The sequence below is a fragment of the Panthera pardus genome, unplaced genomic scaffold (assembly GCF_024362965.1).
Source record: "Panthera pardus isolate Hobbes unplaced genomic scaffold, ASM2436296v1 HiC_scaffold_24, whole genome shotgun sequence".
NCBI classification, from domain to species: domain Eukaryota; kingdom Metazoa; phylum Chordata; class Mammalia; order Carnivora; family Felidae; genus Panthera; species Panthera pardus.
In genome coordinates, this window is record NW_026526810.1 from 98,434,919 (window position 1) to 98,452,144 (window position 17,226).

Consider the following 17,226-nt stretch of genomic DNA (forward strand, 5'->3'; position numbering starts at 1 on the left):
CGAGCCCTGTGTCAGGCTCAGTATAGAGCCTGCCTCAGATTGTCTCTCCCCCCTCTCATGCTCGCCCCGTTCTCTCTCACTCAAAAGAAATAAATAAACTTAAAAACAAGTGATATTAAAACAATGCCATGGCCATATGTGTTATTGATGGGGCAAAGAGCTATGAAGCTGGTGATAATGATTAGTTTGCTTTATAAAGAGAAATAATTTTAGCCAAAGATTTTCTTATTTGACTTGGAAAGCCCACGTTGAATCTCTAGGACAATTCTTGGATCAAAGTAATAACAAGCATAAGAAATTTCTTTTAAATTCCTTTTTATTACAATTACCGATCTCCATCTTTTCTCTCTCTGTCTTGTTCTGTATACTCGGCTTGAATTGTGGACTTCACATGTGATACGTTTACCCTAGCTTTGCCTAGCACTAAGATGATACACTACCTTTTTATATGAGAATGAGAACCAAACTGTAATCAATGGGAATGTTAAAGCATGTAAAGACGAAAGGAATTTAATGCACCATGATGGGCTGCTGCTTTTGAATTGGTGGATGCTTTTCCCTCTTTGAAAACTGTTGTACTTGATAATGGAGCCTCCTTGTGGGGAATTAGTTGTATTTCAGGCTTCCCAATCACAGGTGAAATGCTGTTTAACACCCCCTCCCAGCTTCACAATGGGAGCGTGGAGTCCTGCTCTCAAGAAATTATGTACTTGCCTTGGGCCCCTGGCATCCAGAAATCCACAGGAGCTCAACGACCACCAAGGAGGGGTGAACTCTGCTGTCTCTCCTTTAGTTTGTCTCTAGCCCCCTGCAGCTACAGGTAAAGCAGGGTTAAGAATATTTTCAGTTACACTCATTGTTAGGGTCTTCGAGAGAGAACACGTGGGCAAATTGTTTCCTTTCAAAAACTGGCCCATGTAGTGGGACCCTTGAGAACGTACTAGGCAGATTTCTCTCTTGGCCAAAGGTCTAGCATCCATTTGTGTTCTTGTGTCACTAGTAGTTCTTTTGTATTGCAGAACCCACAAAACGAGGTAGGTGGATGCTTATACCTCAGTGTAGGATCACAGGGATCACAGTGGCTGCAAATGCAGACTGAGGCAAACGTTTTCTTCCCATTCCATGACCTCCAGAGCAGGGGCAAAGTGTGATGCAGCCCTCTAAAGTGGTGAATATTGCTTCATAAAAACCCAAACAGAACAAATATAATAAATTTTCTATTTATAAAACACTTGCATTTTAAGAAACTTTTCAGTATATTGAAGTATATTCAGTATATATTCAGTATATTGTATATTGAAACCATTTTTTTTTAAACTGAGTTGAATCCTCAGCAGCTTTTTTTTTTTTGTAAGTTTATTTATTTTTGAGACAGAGAGAGACAGAGCATGAATGGGAGAGGGGCAGAGAGAGAGGGAGACACAGAATCGGAAGCAGGCTCCAGGCTCTGAGCCGTCCGCACAGAGCCTGACGTGGGGCTCGAACTCACGGACCGCGAGATCGTGACCTGAGCTGAAGTTGGACGCTTAACCAACTGAGCCACCCAGGCGCCCCAAAACCATTTTAAAATACTATGTTTCTCCGCAGAATGGACTAAAGGTACGCAATTACACAAGTGTCCATAGGTTCGCAGCTGTTTCAGGGTCTGGTGGGACATTTGAACACTGTCTGGAATGAGGAAGATTCTTCCTTGGACAGTATTCCTTTATGCTTCGCAGGACACCTGGCATTCCTAGACACCGCTCGCTAAGCGCCAGTGACATTGTGATACTGAAAATGCTCCCACAGATTTCCAAAGTGCCCCTTAGGGAGGAGTGATGCTCCTATTGATAAGAATGACCCTGTCTTTTCATCATGGTCGTAATTGTCAGATCCATGTTTTGTTCTGTTTATGTTGAAAAGGGCAAGATAATGAGAAGACAAGCCATAGCCTGGGAAGAAGTTTTTGCAAAAGATAAAGGACTGTTATCCAAAACATACAAAGAACTTTTATTAATTTTTAAATGTTTATTTATTTATTTTGAGTGTGTGTGTGTGCACACACACACACAAGCAGGGGTGGGGCAGAGAGAGAGGGAGAGAGGGAGACACAGAATCAGAAGCAAGCTCCAGGCTCCGAGCTGTCAGCACAGCTGACATGGGGCACGAACTCATGAGCTGTGAGATCATGACCTGAGGGGAGGTCTGACGCTTAACTGACTGAGCCACCCGGGTGCCTCTCCCACACACACACACACACACACACTTTTAAAACTCAGCTATAATAAAAGGGTTTTGTTAGTTATTTCTTTCCCTGATTCTCTCTGGCAAAATAGCTGGCAAACGTTTTAGCATGTATCTCTCTCATGAAGCTATTAGCCTTCTCTTAATTTTTTTTTTTTTTTACCACCGAAACTCCATTGTTTTGACAATGCCCTTAGACTTAAACTTCCCACGCTCTGTTTCAAATAAAGTTAGTTGCTTTGGGGAGAGCTGTAGCACTGCCTGCTTCAAGTCCTGTCTATACCCCTGGCCAAAATAGCTGAGCCAGAGCTCTAAAGCTGGGGGCCGGGGGGCGGCAGAGACAGTGTCCTACTTCTTTTGGAGTAGCACCTTGCTGTAGGAGCAGGGCACCGGGTGTGGGCAGTGGCCCACAGTCTTCTCAGCTTATGTCTCCTACAGCGGAGTCTCCATCCTACAAATGCGCTGGGTTGAGCGCACTCACGACCCTGGTATTCCCAGCACGCCATCCCTGAGGTCGAGCACCTGTCCTATGGATGGAGGCTAGGCGGAAGAAGAGAACTCCCAGCCGCTTGGGTACACTCACCTGGAATTTAGCCTCTGCAACATGCAGCTGAAAATTTGAGAAGTTCTCATGGCCTGCTCCTCCCAGGGAGATACCATACCCTCCCATTGGAAGCTGGGGAAGAGGGAGCCTTGTGTACATGGTTGTACTCACCTGAAGTGGAGTTTCTGTCACACTGACCTGGGAGCAGGGAGAGGGAGTAGGTTATAGTTCAAACGCCACTGGCTCTCGCTCTTCTTACTGAATCATAGTAGACTTTCTCCAATAAATGTTTCTTCATTTGCCGTATGCCATTATGACAACTTCCAGAGACCTCAAATGGCTGCTTTGTGAATAATTTTTACCACCTATACCAGTTTCACTGGCTAGCAGATCCCCAGAGACCCTCACTGCCATTCCACAAACGGAGCTCCCAATCCATACTTATATATCATTTTGATTTATTGACCCAACAATATCCAAAGGTATCAAGCAATCAAAAATATTTAAGGATAATTTTTCAGGGGTGCATCGGTAACTCAGGTGGTTAAGCATCTGACTCTTGATTTTGGCTCAGGTTATGATCTCATGGTTCGTGAGTTCGAGCCTCGCGTCCAGCTCTGCGTTGAAGGTATGGAGCCTGCTTGGGATTTTCTCTTTCCCTCTCTCTCTGCCCCTGCCCCACTGGCTTGCTCTCTCTCTCTCAAAAAAATAAATACATGAACTCTTTTTTTTTTTTTTTTTTTTTTTTTTGGGACAGAGAGAGACAGAGCATGAACGGGGGAGGGGCAGAGAGAGAGGGAGACACAGAATCGGAAACAGGCTCCAGGCTCCGAGCCATCAGCCCAGAGCCCGACGCGGGGCTCGAACTCACGGACCGCGAGATCGTGACCTGGCTGAAGTCGGACGCTTAACCGACTGCGCCACCCAGGTGCCCCATGAACTCTTAACCTAATTTTTAAAAAGCAGCCTGAGACAGTATTATGGGTGTGGCATAGCCCTCCATGATGCTGAGACAGGGTAATTATCTTTTTGTGTCCAAAGAGGCGCTCTAAAAGTGGTCCATAGTTAGAGCTGGGTCCTCCCGGACTGAGTGAGGGAATAATCACGCATAAATTTTGGATGTGACTGGAGACTGACTGGTGGATGCCAGGACGGATGAATCACCACTGAAGACTGATGTTTACCAATGCTTGGTACTAAATAAGCCCCTAGAACCTAGATACTGCCATGTTAAGTTTCTATGTGGCAGAACAGAGGACTGGGGAAAAATTGAATTGCATAAGAATGACAATTTCTTGTACCATCAAACTTGTAGACTAGGATTTAGATCAGCTGTAAAAATATAGGCTTTTTTTTTTTTTTTTTTACAAGTTCAGCTGAAGGCAGGGAATTGAGAGAGATAAAAGGGAAGGAGGAATAGGAGAGGCTTTGTGGTTTTTTCCTTTTAAGTGAGAGCTTATGGGTTCACAAGAGGGATTTGGTTCAGTGAGAAAGACTAAGGATACCAGGAAAGTATCGATGGCGTGAGGTTCCTGGGGCTAGAAAGGGCCCCACTTTCTTTACTAGTGGAAAGACAGAGCTGAGGACTGGTATAAATCCAGGTTAGCTTGTAATGTTCATCTTTCAAGAGGGGAAGGTCAGTTATAAGTTTGAGCAGAGAAAGTACGAAGGATCACTAAAGTGAACAGAAAGAGTGAGCTGGCAAGCAAAAAGGTTTAAATTGTTGGGCAGGGTAGAGGGGCTGAGAGAAGCCATGGACGCTGGGTGCAGAGGGTACTCGATCTGACCTACGATTTTCCTCCAGTTGTACTCAGCTCTTCTGGAGCAGGAATGGAGAAGACGGACGACTGGGGTCTGCCAGGGCTGAGATTATACTAGAAAATAGCTGCCCAGCATCTCTTCATATATTTGAAAATCACATATCTTATATAGCTGTTCTCCAACTCAAACAAATCTTTTCTTTTACATTTTATGATATTTATTTCCCCATCCCTTTAGTGTTGTCTTTATCTTCTCTGGCTCTTCTCCGGGTTTCCTATTTTCTTTTACACATTAAGAGAGGCAGCACAGTGCGGTGGTTAAGATGGGACTTTTGGCACCCATCTGCTAGGTACAAATCTTATGTATAGTGCAAACTTCCTGTGTCACCGCGGTCAAATCACATAGCACCTCTGTGCCTCAGTCTTCTCATCTGTAAAATGGGGGCAGTGATAATATAGTATCTTCCTAGAGAGTTGCTTTGAGGAGCAGATGGGGTAATGTACGTACTATGGTGAGCATGACTCGTTGCTCTTATTGTCATTCAAAGGAAACACTCAAACTGGGAGCAGAATGACACATGAAGGATTACATGCTGACCAATATTTAACATATCTCAATATTTCATAGCTTCTCTTTCTCCTTTTTATTTTATTATTTTTTAATTTTTTTAATGTTTATTTATTTTTGAGACAGAGAGAGACAGAGTATGAATGGGGGAGGGCCAGAGAGAGAGGGAGACACAGAATCAGAAGCAGGCTCCAGGCTCTGAGCTGTCAGCACAGAGCCCGACGCGGGGCTCGAACTCACGGACTGCGCGATCGTGACCTGAGCCGAAGTCGGACACTTAACTGACTGAGCCACCCAGGCGCCCCTCTTTCTCCTTTTTAAACAAAATCACTATAATCGTGCACTCCATGTGAGGAAAAGTCTGTCTTATATTTGAGAGTCAATCTTTCTCCGTCTTTTATTCAAGGCATCGATTTCTGTCTCTAAGTATTTACAACTGGACCAGATTGGTTGCTGGCCTTTATCTACATATCTTTTGCTTCCAAATCCATCTCTTTTGATAACAGTTTCTGAAAATGTGACACCTTTTCTTCCCCACAGGTAGAGTCCGGATTAGGGCCAATTTTTATAAAGCTCGAGGTCCTCCATTAGACTGTAAGCCCTCTTAAAGCAGGTACTGTGATTTTCACCTTGCAGTAGACTTAGCACCCAGGAAATTGCCCAATGTGAAGTGGGAAATAAAAACTATAGATGATGATAATAGTGGTGGTGGTGGTGATGCTAACTTCTCATCTTTAGTTTGTCTATCCTCCGACCGTTGAGGGAACAACGGAGGCTAAAGGAAAAGAACACAGGGCTCCAAAGCCAGACAGACTGGTGGTTCAAATCCTAGTTCTATCACTGACTAGTTGTATAGCCTCAAATAAACAAACAAGTAAATAACACTATAACTTTTTTAGTAACTTATTAGCATTGCTTTTTCTTTTCCCTCCCATTTTTGCCAACCATGACTCTTACAGGTCCTGATGGAACGGTCTCTTCCCCAAGCTATCCTTTTCTTAAAACTTCCTATCACTACCTACACCAAGAGTTAGGATGGGACTCCTTTCCTGCCTTAAAGTCCCTCATGCCACCACCTTGTCACTTCCAGTCTCTCAGATTTTCCCTTCACTCACCAGAAAGGTTATTCCATGCCATGTTTATTTTTAAATATCTTCCTTTGAGTTTTCTTTTCAGGGAATACCCCACTTTGTACATTTGCCTCCTTCCCCTAAGATCCCTAGCTCTTTGCCGTCATTCACAGTTGCTGAATTCCTATCCTCTGATAACTTTCCTAACTGGAAGACTTTATCATGTCCTCCCAAGTGCCAGACATGACTTCCATTTTCTCAGAATGCCAAAAAATACACAATTGTTTTGACTTTAACAGGCAAATACTGTAGATATACGTTAAATATTTGTTCAGCTGCATTAAGTCTGTGTGTGTGTGTATATATATACACACATATGTATGTAGACACACACACACACACACACACACATATATATATAATAAGTGCTAAAGAGTAGAGATTATCTCATCTACTTTGCACCACATTGAGTATAGCAAGATATATACAGATAATGTATAAACTTATGAACTTATGATTGTGATGATGCCTTGAGCATGGGGGAGAAATTAAATACCTTTAGCTCTGACAGAATCATATTTTTCCATCTTTGATTACAAAATACACCCACCTATCACACAGAAGTGTAAAAAATAATTAACCTCTTTAAATGCAAGAAAAAAAGGTGGCTATTTCACATTGAAATTTTAACATTATAGCTGATGTCATTTCATATCTAGTTTAAAGTACTCATTCAATGAAGGCTGTGAAATGTTGAAGGCAAGAGGAGTAAGTGGAGGGAAGGAAAGAAAGAGGGAGAAAACAGTATCTTTCAAAATTCTGAGTAAACGATTCTGTGAATAGTGGCATTTAATGTGCAAAATTTCAGACACACAAACCTGGAATTGTGCTTTTAAGCGTCTTTGTCTTAGGGGCTCCTGGGTGGCTCAGTCGGTTAAGCGACTGACTCTTGATTTCAGCTCAGGTCATGATCTCATGGTTCATGGGTTCAAGCCCCTGCATCAGGCTCTGCACTGACAGTGTGGAGCCTGCTTGGGATTCTCTCTCTCCCTCTCTCTCTGTTCCTCCCAACTTGTGCTCTCTCTAAAAATAAATAAATAAATAACTTTTAAAGAAGAAGCATCTTTGGTTTTCACATTTCTGAAAATATTTCCAGCTTGATTGAAGTTACTTTCTGACCTTATGCCCAAATTATTAATATTCTATTATATGCAATAACCCCACATCTATTCTCCCTTTCTAATAATGTTAGTTTAGACAGATCATGTCTATAAAAACAATGATTCATTTTTTTTCATAAATATAATCAAACTTCCAAATGTAGAAGGGTATGATGCCCTTGGAAAGCTCTATGCTTATTCTAAGAATACAGCCACTTCTCAAAATATTTTTAGAATTCTTCATTGTACTCATCCTCAGTTAGCCACATAGGAAAGCCAGTCTTGTTATTTTATTTTATTTATTTTTTAAATGTTTAATGTTGTTAAACACCAATTCTTTTTTTTTTTTTTAATTTTTTTTTTTTAACGTTTATTTATTTTTGAGACAGAGGGAGACAGAGCATGAATGGGGGAGGGTCAGAGAGAGGGAGACACAGAATCTGAAACAGGCTCCAGGCTCTGAGCTGTCAGCACAGAGCCCGATGCGGGGCTCGAACTCACGGACCGTAAGATCGTGACCTGAGCCGAAGTCGGCCGCTTAACCGACTGAGCCACCCAGGTGCCCCAGTCTTGTTATTTTATAGAGCTCTCATTTTTTTATATATATGAAAAAGTGTCATTACTTACCTGATTCAATCAACTTGACTTCAAGTTACATTTTTGGCTGCATCTGAAAATCAAATTTACCTCAAAAGGCAACGATCTTCTACTATGAAAGTTATTTTTTAAAAATGTAAAAGCACTCTACGAACAGCATCCCCCATGTGATTAGAAACAAAAGTATCAGGTTAGAGTAAGGGTAAAGCCTCAAAACTTCCCAGGGCAGATAATTTGGGGGACACAATGAGGGATATTAATTTTTTTCAGTATAATTTTGGAATACATTTATAAACAGCCACATTTGTTTATTTTCATATTTCTATCTGCCCTTCAGATGGTTGATTTTATGGTAATAAGCTACCTTTCAAAATCCGAAAATGGTTTAAAATGGTCTATGAATATAAAATTCCCCACAAAGATTATAGGGACACGGGGTGCGAGGAAGCGCACCAAAACGTGTAAGGACAAGAATTTTTCGTTCCCAACCTAAGCACCTGTCAGAGGTGCAAGGTCTAAAAATCTCAACTTTGGTGAATTCTGGTGATTTAGGGGAGCCTTCAAGTGATTCTGAAAGTCTCCATCCTTTCCTGAAACTCTCTGTATTTGAACAAATCCTGGTTGCATTCAGTGATTTTGTTTGTTTCACAGTGTGATTCCTATAATATGAGCTTTTCAGTAATTGTGAATGTTATTTTTCTCATTTTTGGCACTTACAGTTCACAATGCTTGGTTGTGTGGTTTAATATTTTAATTTTTGCATTTTACACTTGGCACTTTTGAAGAAGGGCACATTGTCTTGTATGTTGTTTGGGGGAAGGGGTAAGCCTCCCCCTCTGTCTCGTTTTTAAATGTTTGGCTTTATGAAATACACGATTCTCCCCCAGAATCCCGTATCATCAAACGGTGCAGCTGAAAATTTGCCTTTACAAGCTGTGAATCCCAACCTTTCTTAGAGGCTGGTGTCCCCAGCTTCAGACTTAGGCTGTTTGACCGCTGCTGTCACTGGTTCTAGGGGCCCCTCCCTGCAGAAAAGCACAACTGGGTTTTTTCGAGCCCACATGGCCAAGTCCCCTCCCATCCCGCTGGACGGGTTGGAAGAGGACATCCTGCTGAAGGCTCCCAGACGGTTGGCGTAGCGGTTTCGAAGGCGATTGCGGCTTCTGGCCTGCAGACCGGGGCCCTGGTTGGGCAGGAAAGCGTCCACGTTCCTAGTCCGGTAGCCCTCTTCCCGGTTGCGCCCCAGGAGCATCGAAATGTTGGGGTTGCGAATGGCGTAGATGACAGGGTTGATGGCCCCATTGGCCCAGGTCAGCCAGACAGCCACCACATTGAGGAGCGAGGGGGCTTGCGCGGCCTGGGCCTGCCGGGCCGCAGCCAGCAGCACCAGGAAGCAGTAGGGCCCCCAGCAGCAGATGACGAAGACGATCATGATAAGCACGGTGGTGGCCGTGCGCACCTCGCTGAAAAAGCGCAGCACGCGCGCGTACGTGGTCAGGGGCCGCACGCGCACGTCGGACAGGCGCACCGTCTTGCAGATGTGGTAGTGGCAGAAGCACATGAGCAGGAAGGGCAGCAGGTAGCAGGCCACCACCAGCCCCACGCTGTAAGCCGCGCCCAGCTGCGCGGGGTCCGGGGACGTCCGGTACAGGCAGCCGTGGAAGCTCTGGGCCGCCGGGGGCTCCCGGGGCGAGCGGAGCAGCTCCCAGGGCAAGGAGAAGCCCAGGGCCGCCAGCCAGGCGCCCGCCAGCAGCTGCAGCGCGCGGCGGCGACCGATCTTCTCCCGCGGCGGCCGCACGATGGCGCAGTAGCGGTCCAGCGAGATGAGGGCCACGCTGAGCGTCGACACGATGCCGAAGCACGAGCTGAAGAAGCGGCTGGCGGCGCAGAAGCCGCGCCAGGGCCCCGCGGCAGGGGCGACGGTGGCGGCGGCGGCGGCGGCGGCGGCGGGGACCGAGCCCCCTGGCGGCGTGAACAGGTCCAGGAAGGCGGCGGGCAGACAGAGCAGCGCCGTGAGCAGGTCCGACAGGGACAGAGACAGGATGAAGGCGTTGGTGACGGTGCGGAGCTGCCGGTGTTTCACGATCACCCCCATCACCGCGCAGTTGCCCAGGCTAGACAGCAGGAAGATGAGCAGGAGCACGAGCGCCTGGGCTGCCACCGCCGCGCCGTGCGACAGCAGCGGCGCCGCCTCGGGGCCCGGCGGCGGCCTCCCCGCCGCCCCCGCCGCCCGGGGCCCGCCGAGGCCGCCGCCAGCCGAGGCGCCAGTGCTGTCGCCCCCGTTCCCGTCGCTCTGGTTCCCCAGCGCCGCGGCCGCCGCGGTCGCCACGGTGCTGAAGGAGAGCACGGCCGCCGCGGTGGCCGCGGAGGAAGTCCCTCCAGGTGCGCCGGCCGCGGAGGGGGCTCCGGGGTGTGGGCTGCCCAACAAGGTCATTCTCGCTGGCGGGCGGACCGGCGGCGGCGGCGGCGGCTGCTCCTCCATGGGGCCCCGAGGCGGCCGCGTCTGTGTTCATCCCGCACGGGGGGAGGCGGCCGCAAGCCCGGGGGGGGGGGGGGGCGGGTGGCTCGGGCTGGGGCCAGAGGCCTCTGCCGGGAGTCGGGTCGGCGGGAGGGGTGGCGGTCGCCCCGTACCCGTCGCCCCGTACCCGGCCGATCCTTTGACGTGGGTTCTAGGCGTTGCCGAGGGAACGGTGTTTACGCAGGAGCGCGGGGCGGGACGCCGACCAAGCACCCTCCGAAGAGCCGGCCCACAACATCACTCCTCCACGAGGTTACCCGGCCAGGGAGTCTGGGCTTCAGCGGGGGCCAGGTTGACCCCCACCCCCAAGGGACTTCATTTATACGAGGGCCAGGTGAAGCGGGACGGGCCCTCATATAAATGGCCAAATTCAACAAGGGTTCACTCTTGAACTCTCTTGTCGGATACAAGTGTCCTACAGGAAGGCCTTTGCCGGGGACACTCTGCTTCCTGTTGATGTTTTTGGCACATGCAAGTAAGGGACCTAGAACCTAAGGTGAAAAACGGTCCAGATCCGGAGATCTTAAGCCTCAGGAGCCGAATAATGTGAACCAGGGTGTTCTCAAACTTGAACATGCAACAGAATCACCTAGAGGGCTCATTAAAACGCAAGTGACCGGACCCAACCCCGGTTTCAGATTCAGTAGGTGTGGGGTCCGGTCCCAGAATTTGCATTTCCAACAAGTTAATAGGTAGTGATGATGTTGCTGGTTTGGGGAACACACTTTGAGAACCACTGAGGTAGTGAGCTTATTAAAACGCATGTTTATGGATGACTCCCAGAATTATTGAGGATGGGCCTGTGAATCTACAGCCACAGGTAATTCTGACATAGGTGCTGTGAGGAGCTAGAATATGGATCTCGGAGACAGCAGGCCATCTTGTTTTCAAGGGCGCAGACCTCAGGACCATAAGTGGTTCACACATGTGTGGCAGCGTTGGGTGGAGAGTAGAGAGCAATGAGTTCCTTGCCCTCTTGGCAGCCTTCCTCAGTTCTCTGGAATGTGGTGTGTAGAAAGTGCTACCAGCCAGGGAGTCACCGCTTTCGCAGCTCCAGGTTTGTGGCTGGGAGATGGAGAACTGAAAGGTCCTGCCTGCCCAGGGAAGCTGCATCTCAAGTTTCTGGGCATGGCCTCTAATGGGGGAAAATGTGATAAACCCTTAGGTTCTCTAAAACCATGGTTTGCAAAGTGTGGACCCTAGACCCGCTGCATTAGCCCCACCTGGGACCTTGTCAGAAATGCAGATTCCCAGGCTCTGCCCCCAGTATACTGAATCTGAACTCTGGAGGTGGGGCCCGGCCATATGCCCTGAGAGTGATTCTGACCCACAGTTGAGAAACACTGCTCTAAAGAATGACCAGTGCACTTGCAGATCTTGGAATCAATGATATTAGTGCTTCGGATGCTTATTTCAATGAGGAAAAATATCTTAACTGGAAATTTACAGTATAAATAGAAGTTTATTTAAGGTGGTAAACGAATGCATTATAGGAACTCATTATAGGATGTTTAACAGTAACTCTAGCCTCTGCCCACAACATTCCAGTAGTGACAATTAAAAATGTCCCTGGGGGGGTTGGGGGGGGGGATGACCACAACTGAGAACCACTGAATTAAGACAAAGCTATATAGTAGTTTATTTAGCAAATCTTCTCTGTGCTAGGTTTTCAGAAACAACATATCAGGATCTCAGCCCAAAGAACCTTACAGTTTTAGGCAAACCCAAATATATTACAGTATTGTACGTGTTGTTAAAAAATATAATGAAATTCTATGGAGGTGATTATTCCTAGGGTAGCTGATGAAGACTTCACACGAGCAGTGACATCGGACTCTCCAAAATGAGAAGACAGAGAAGGACTTTTGAAATTCATGTGTAAAGTCTGGAGATAAGTGCGTATGTTACTTGACTCTTGGGTACTGGTGACTGAGGGTAGGGAGTGGAGAGAGAAATAAATGATAAAATGATAAATGATAAAAGTTGACTGGAACCCTCTTATGAAGGCCTCGCATGCCATGTTACAGAGATTGAACTTCATCAGGGGGAGATGGGGTAACGGCACTCGCCATTGAAGGGTAGGCCAGGGTCAGGTATGTTCAGAAAGACAAGAATGACCTCACACGCTCCTGGTTTTCCTCCTCCCTCGGTTGCCTCAGTGGCCTCTCCTGTTCACCCCCATCATCTGGTCTAAATGCTAGAGTCCATCGGGGCCCAGTCCTCAGCAGCTCTGCACTTCCTCCTCTCACGCACACCCAGAGCTTTGAAAGCCCAATGTTCGTAATCCACGTTGAATCTCTAGCCTCCAGCCCCGTATCTAGTTATTTGGCAGCTCCCCTTGATGTGCCAAAGCACCTCAAACTCTGCGTGACCCAAGTGGACTTCGTGGTCTTCCTCCCACTTTTCCTAAAATCCCTTGGTCCTCTCCATTCTGTGTCTCAGAAAATGGCACTACCTCCCATGTAGCTTACAAACCGGAAATTTAGGATTCTAGGCTAATCCCTCTTCCTCACCACCAGCCCATGTACAATTGACCCCCAAGACCTAGGGATTTTACTTGTTAAGTGTCTTTGTTTCCATTCGCTTCCTCCATCACTTCCTCCTCCACCTGAATCTCAGCTTTTGTTCTCTCTTCTTTGAGCTACCGCGGCCACCCACCGCTCTGGTCTCCGCACGTCCAGCCCCTACACTACACTGCAGACCAGATGCCTTTTTAAACAAAATAAATTTGATCATGCCATTCACTGATGTAAACCCCTCTACGGCTTTCTCCTTTTAATTTAGGATAAGGACCCCAATCCTTAATGTTTCCTACAAGGCCCTGCATGAGTTGACATCTGCTCCCTTTCTGGTCTCATTTGGGGCCACTTTCCTTTTTGTCGCTCCAGTCTAGTCACACTGGCCTTTTGCGACCTTCTTGAACCTCTCTTCTTAGGTCATCTGCACTTGCTATCCCCTCTGTCTAGAAAGCCCGTTCCCTCGCCTTCCCCCAATGCCCTCACATCCCCGTCTCCATGCGCATGTTAACCTCATCTCTCCGGGGGAAGCCTTCCTTGGCTTGAAGCATATCAGCACTGTCTATAATTATATTGTTGTGATTAATCACTACCTGCCTCTCGCTGTAGGCTGCCGGCTTTGTGAAGACTCGAACCTTGTTTGGCGTGTTATTAGATCCCTAACACTTAGCACTTTGGAAAATTGTTAGATACACAAAACCTATTTTTGAATGACCGTAGGAGAATTTGGCAACCAGGAGACCAGTTAAGAAGAGGCATTGTAAGAAAAGGCATTCTCCCAGGGGAGAAATGAATAGGGTCTGAATAAAGGCATAGTGGAGAGGGCGAAGAGATTTTAAGGAGGTAGCGTCTTTGGATGTAAACAATACAGAGCATTGTCTCACCTAAGCAAAAAAGGGGTTTATTGAAAGGATAGGGGGAGTTCAAATTATAAAAGGATAATCTAAGGGAAGTCAGGGCAGAGATAGCAGGTAGAGGTGCAGAAACTAATTGAGGGTGATCACTACTGGAATAAGTCCACTTCAGCCGTGTTTCAGACTTTATGTCATTTCTCTCAAGATCTCAGGTCCAGGGAGAGAGAGTCTGATGGTGTACCCTCTGCCTGGAAGTCCAAGCAAGGCTACAATGCAGGGGATGGATAGTTTTCCACAGGAAAAGGTGAGTGTTGCTGATAAAGCAAAGGGGAGGGAATGATGCCAGCCGAATCCACCCACATCCACCTCCGGAGCATCAACAGACAGGACAGAATGGCATGACAGGAGCCAAGGATAAATCGCAAGTTCGTGTCTCAATGGATGGTGGTACCATTAATTAAGGTGGAGAACACAGGAGGAGGGGCACATTATAGGGGGCAGAAGAATCTGACTTGTCCATCAGGTAGTGGTATGGCTCTGGACCTGAGGATTTAGAGATTTGGAAGTTGTCAGCCTCTCTCTACAAGAGAGAAAACCACAGGCATGAATGTGATGACTACGGACAGGGTGTTGAGTGAAGAGAGAAAAGAGCCATGGGTGGAATGCTAGGGAGTAGAAAAAATTAAGCAGGGAAAGGGCGAAAGGCCAGGCAGGTGAGTGAAATATCTAAATGAGGCATACTGGCCAGTTGAGAAGTCAGAAGTCTCGGGCTTGTGGTTTTCATTTTGATTTGCTTTTCAAAACAAGGTAATCTTCTCAGCTTCTTCTCAGGAAAGCTGCTGTGACCATGAGGTTACCGCTAGGTGGGGAGCCAACAGGCCTCTTTTGTATTTTAGAGCTAAAAGGAGAAGTTGGCAGGTAGGGGAGGCTCAAACTTGTAAAGCCTGGACCCATATGGGTAATTAAATAGGTCGGTGAAACAGTTTTGTTACTCAACTACCGTAGCATTAGCCTCACCTGGGAGCTTGCTAGAACTGCCCCACGCCTGCCTAATAAATGAGAATCTGCAACTTAAGATCCCCAGGTAATTCATACCCACCTTGAAGTATGAGAAACATGGTTCTAAGGAGGGATGTTATGGAATTTGGGGATTTTAAGAGTTAAAGAGAAGGATGTCCCAATTCTTATGGAGTCTAGAGGACTTGGAGCAAAACTCAGTGCAATTTCATGGTGAAGAGAAGATGGACCTGGGCCCACGCAATTGCACCACCTGGTGGGGCTATGGTTAGGGTTAGGGGTTAGGGTTAGGGTTAGGGTGGGTACTAATGAGGACTGGGTACTAACTTAGTGACCTTGAGAACTTCAGTGAGTGGCTCTGTGGCTGACCCAGCACCAGGGGAATGGAGGTTCTTGCTCTACAATGTACCACACTTGCCTGCCAGGAGCAAGGATGAGTATCCGCCACGGGTTGCATAAACCCTCGGGTGACTGTTAGACTTAACAGTTAGATCAAGGATAATTTCCAGTGAATAATGAAGTGAAAACCAGATGGCAACAGTCAAATAACAAATGGATGACGAGAAAATGTAACCAATGTGCAGAGAATCAGGAATTTAGGAATTTGACTACAAAGATAAGGAAACGGGGGTCATGGCAAGCTAGAGAGGTAAGGCAGACAAAGGATGTTTGTTTCATTTTGTTTATGATGAGCATATTTAAGTACTTAGAGCTATGAGATCAGTGAGGGAAAGGTGGTTGCTTGAGGGAGGTTCCAAGACCCTTACCAACAGTGGGAAAGGATAATTGTAGGCATATATAGAAGTTAGACTCAGTGGGGCTTGTGACTGGTTAGATACATGGAGGTGTGGGAGGGGGCAGTTAATTTCCCTAGTGTTGACTCGAAGAGAGACAGTGAAGTGCAGAAGGGATAAATATTACTTCAAGGTTTAGACTGTGGCTTGGAATCGAATTTAGGAAGATATAGGCACTATTTTTTAATGTTCAAGAAATATAACATTTTATTAACGTCCTCTATTCCAGAGCAAATTCTGGCTGTATTATCTTAGAAATGGAGGAAGTATAGGAGGGAAATACTTGGCTTGGAGTCAGAAGTCCTAGATTCCCAGCCTTTAGTGTGGCCTTACGGGAGTTATTTAACATGTCTGGCTTGTATTTCCCTCATATACAGATCTTCTACTTACAATAGGGTTACATCCCAATAAACCCATCATGAGTGGCAATACCATAAGTCAAAATGCATTTAATACACCTAACCCACCGAACATCAGAGCTTAGCCTTGCCTAACTTTCACATGCCCAGAACACTTACACTAGCCTACTGTGTGCCAAATCACAAAACTTATTCTATAATCAAGTGTTGACTATATCATGTAGTGTATTGAATGATGTACTGAAAGTGAAAACCAGAATGGCAGTGTGGGTACAGAATGTTTGTCAGTGTTCCACTGTTGACCCTCATGACCGCACGGCTGACTCACTGTGGCTGTGGCTCACTTCGGCCACTCAGCGTCACACGAGAGTGTGGTGCCACATATATGGGGCCCAGGACAAGATGCAAATTCAAAGTCCGGTTTCTTCTGAATGTGTATCATTTTCCCACCATCGTAAACGAAAAATTGCAAGTTGAACTATCGTTGAGGACCATAGGTATATTCATGTGATAGAAACAGTGGTATTCCATGGGTGGGGCAGAGGGAGTGGTCCATCGTGATGCACTTGATAAGGGAGTGTGCTTTGTCTGTAGAGAATTTTATTTTTTATTTTTTTTAGAAAGAGAGGGAGTGGGGCACGTAGGTGGTTCGGTAGGCTACATGCCCGACTTCAGCTCAGGTCATGATCTCACGGTTTGTGTGCATCAGGCTCTGTGTTGACAGCTCAGAGCCTGGAGCCTGCTTTGGATTCTGTGTCTCCCTCCTCTGCCCCTCCCCCACTCACGCTCTGTCTCTCTTTCTCAAAAATAAACATTAAAAAATTTTAAACAAAGAGAGAGAGAGCGCGAGGGTGAGGAGTAGAGAGAGAGGGGGAGAGAGAATCTTAGGCTTCACACTCAGCATGGAGCCCGATGCAGGGCTCAGTCTCATGACCATGAGATCATGATCTGAGTCAAAATCATGAGTCAGATGCTTAACTGAGCCACCCAGGTGCCCTGATAATTTTTAAACAATAATAAAATCCACTAAAGTCAGTCTGCTTTTTGTCATCACCAAGTGCTGACAATTTAAACAATGTCATTGATAAAATACTCCCCACTCTTGGTAGCTATAGGACAATATGCATTTCATGCTGTACTTCATTAGAGGATACGGGTGTGGCACATTACAAAATGCTGTAAGGTATAACTTTTAAACAATGTATGTATCTTTTTCAAGTTAATGTGACTTGTGAAATTTGGAGAG

At 46.4% G+C, this 17,226-nt stretch overlaps 1 protein-coding gene across 1 annotated transcript; it reads right to left on the minus strand.

Annotated features, from left to right (window-relative positions):
* Nucleotides 1-8,655: 8,655 nt before the first annotated feature.
* Nucleotides 8,656-10,468, minus strand: GPR135 (G protein-coupled receptor 135). The gene has a single exon (XM_053889467.1). It carries the CDS (start codon nt 10,402-10,404, stop codon nt 8,875-8,877), a length of 1,530 nt encoding a protein of 509 aa, XP_053745442.1. The 5' UTR covers nt 10,405-10,468; the 3' UTR covers nt 8,656-8,874.
* Between the last annotated feature and the right edge of the window lie 6,758 nt (nt 10,469-17,226).

What these genes read in the sequence shown, in the direction of transcription:
- GPR135 (XM_053889467.1), bottom strand. Translation starts at nt 10,404, where the DNA reads ATGGAGGAGCAGCCGCCGCCGCCGCCGCCGGTCCGCCCGCCAGCGAGA.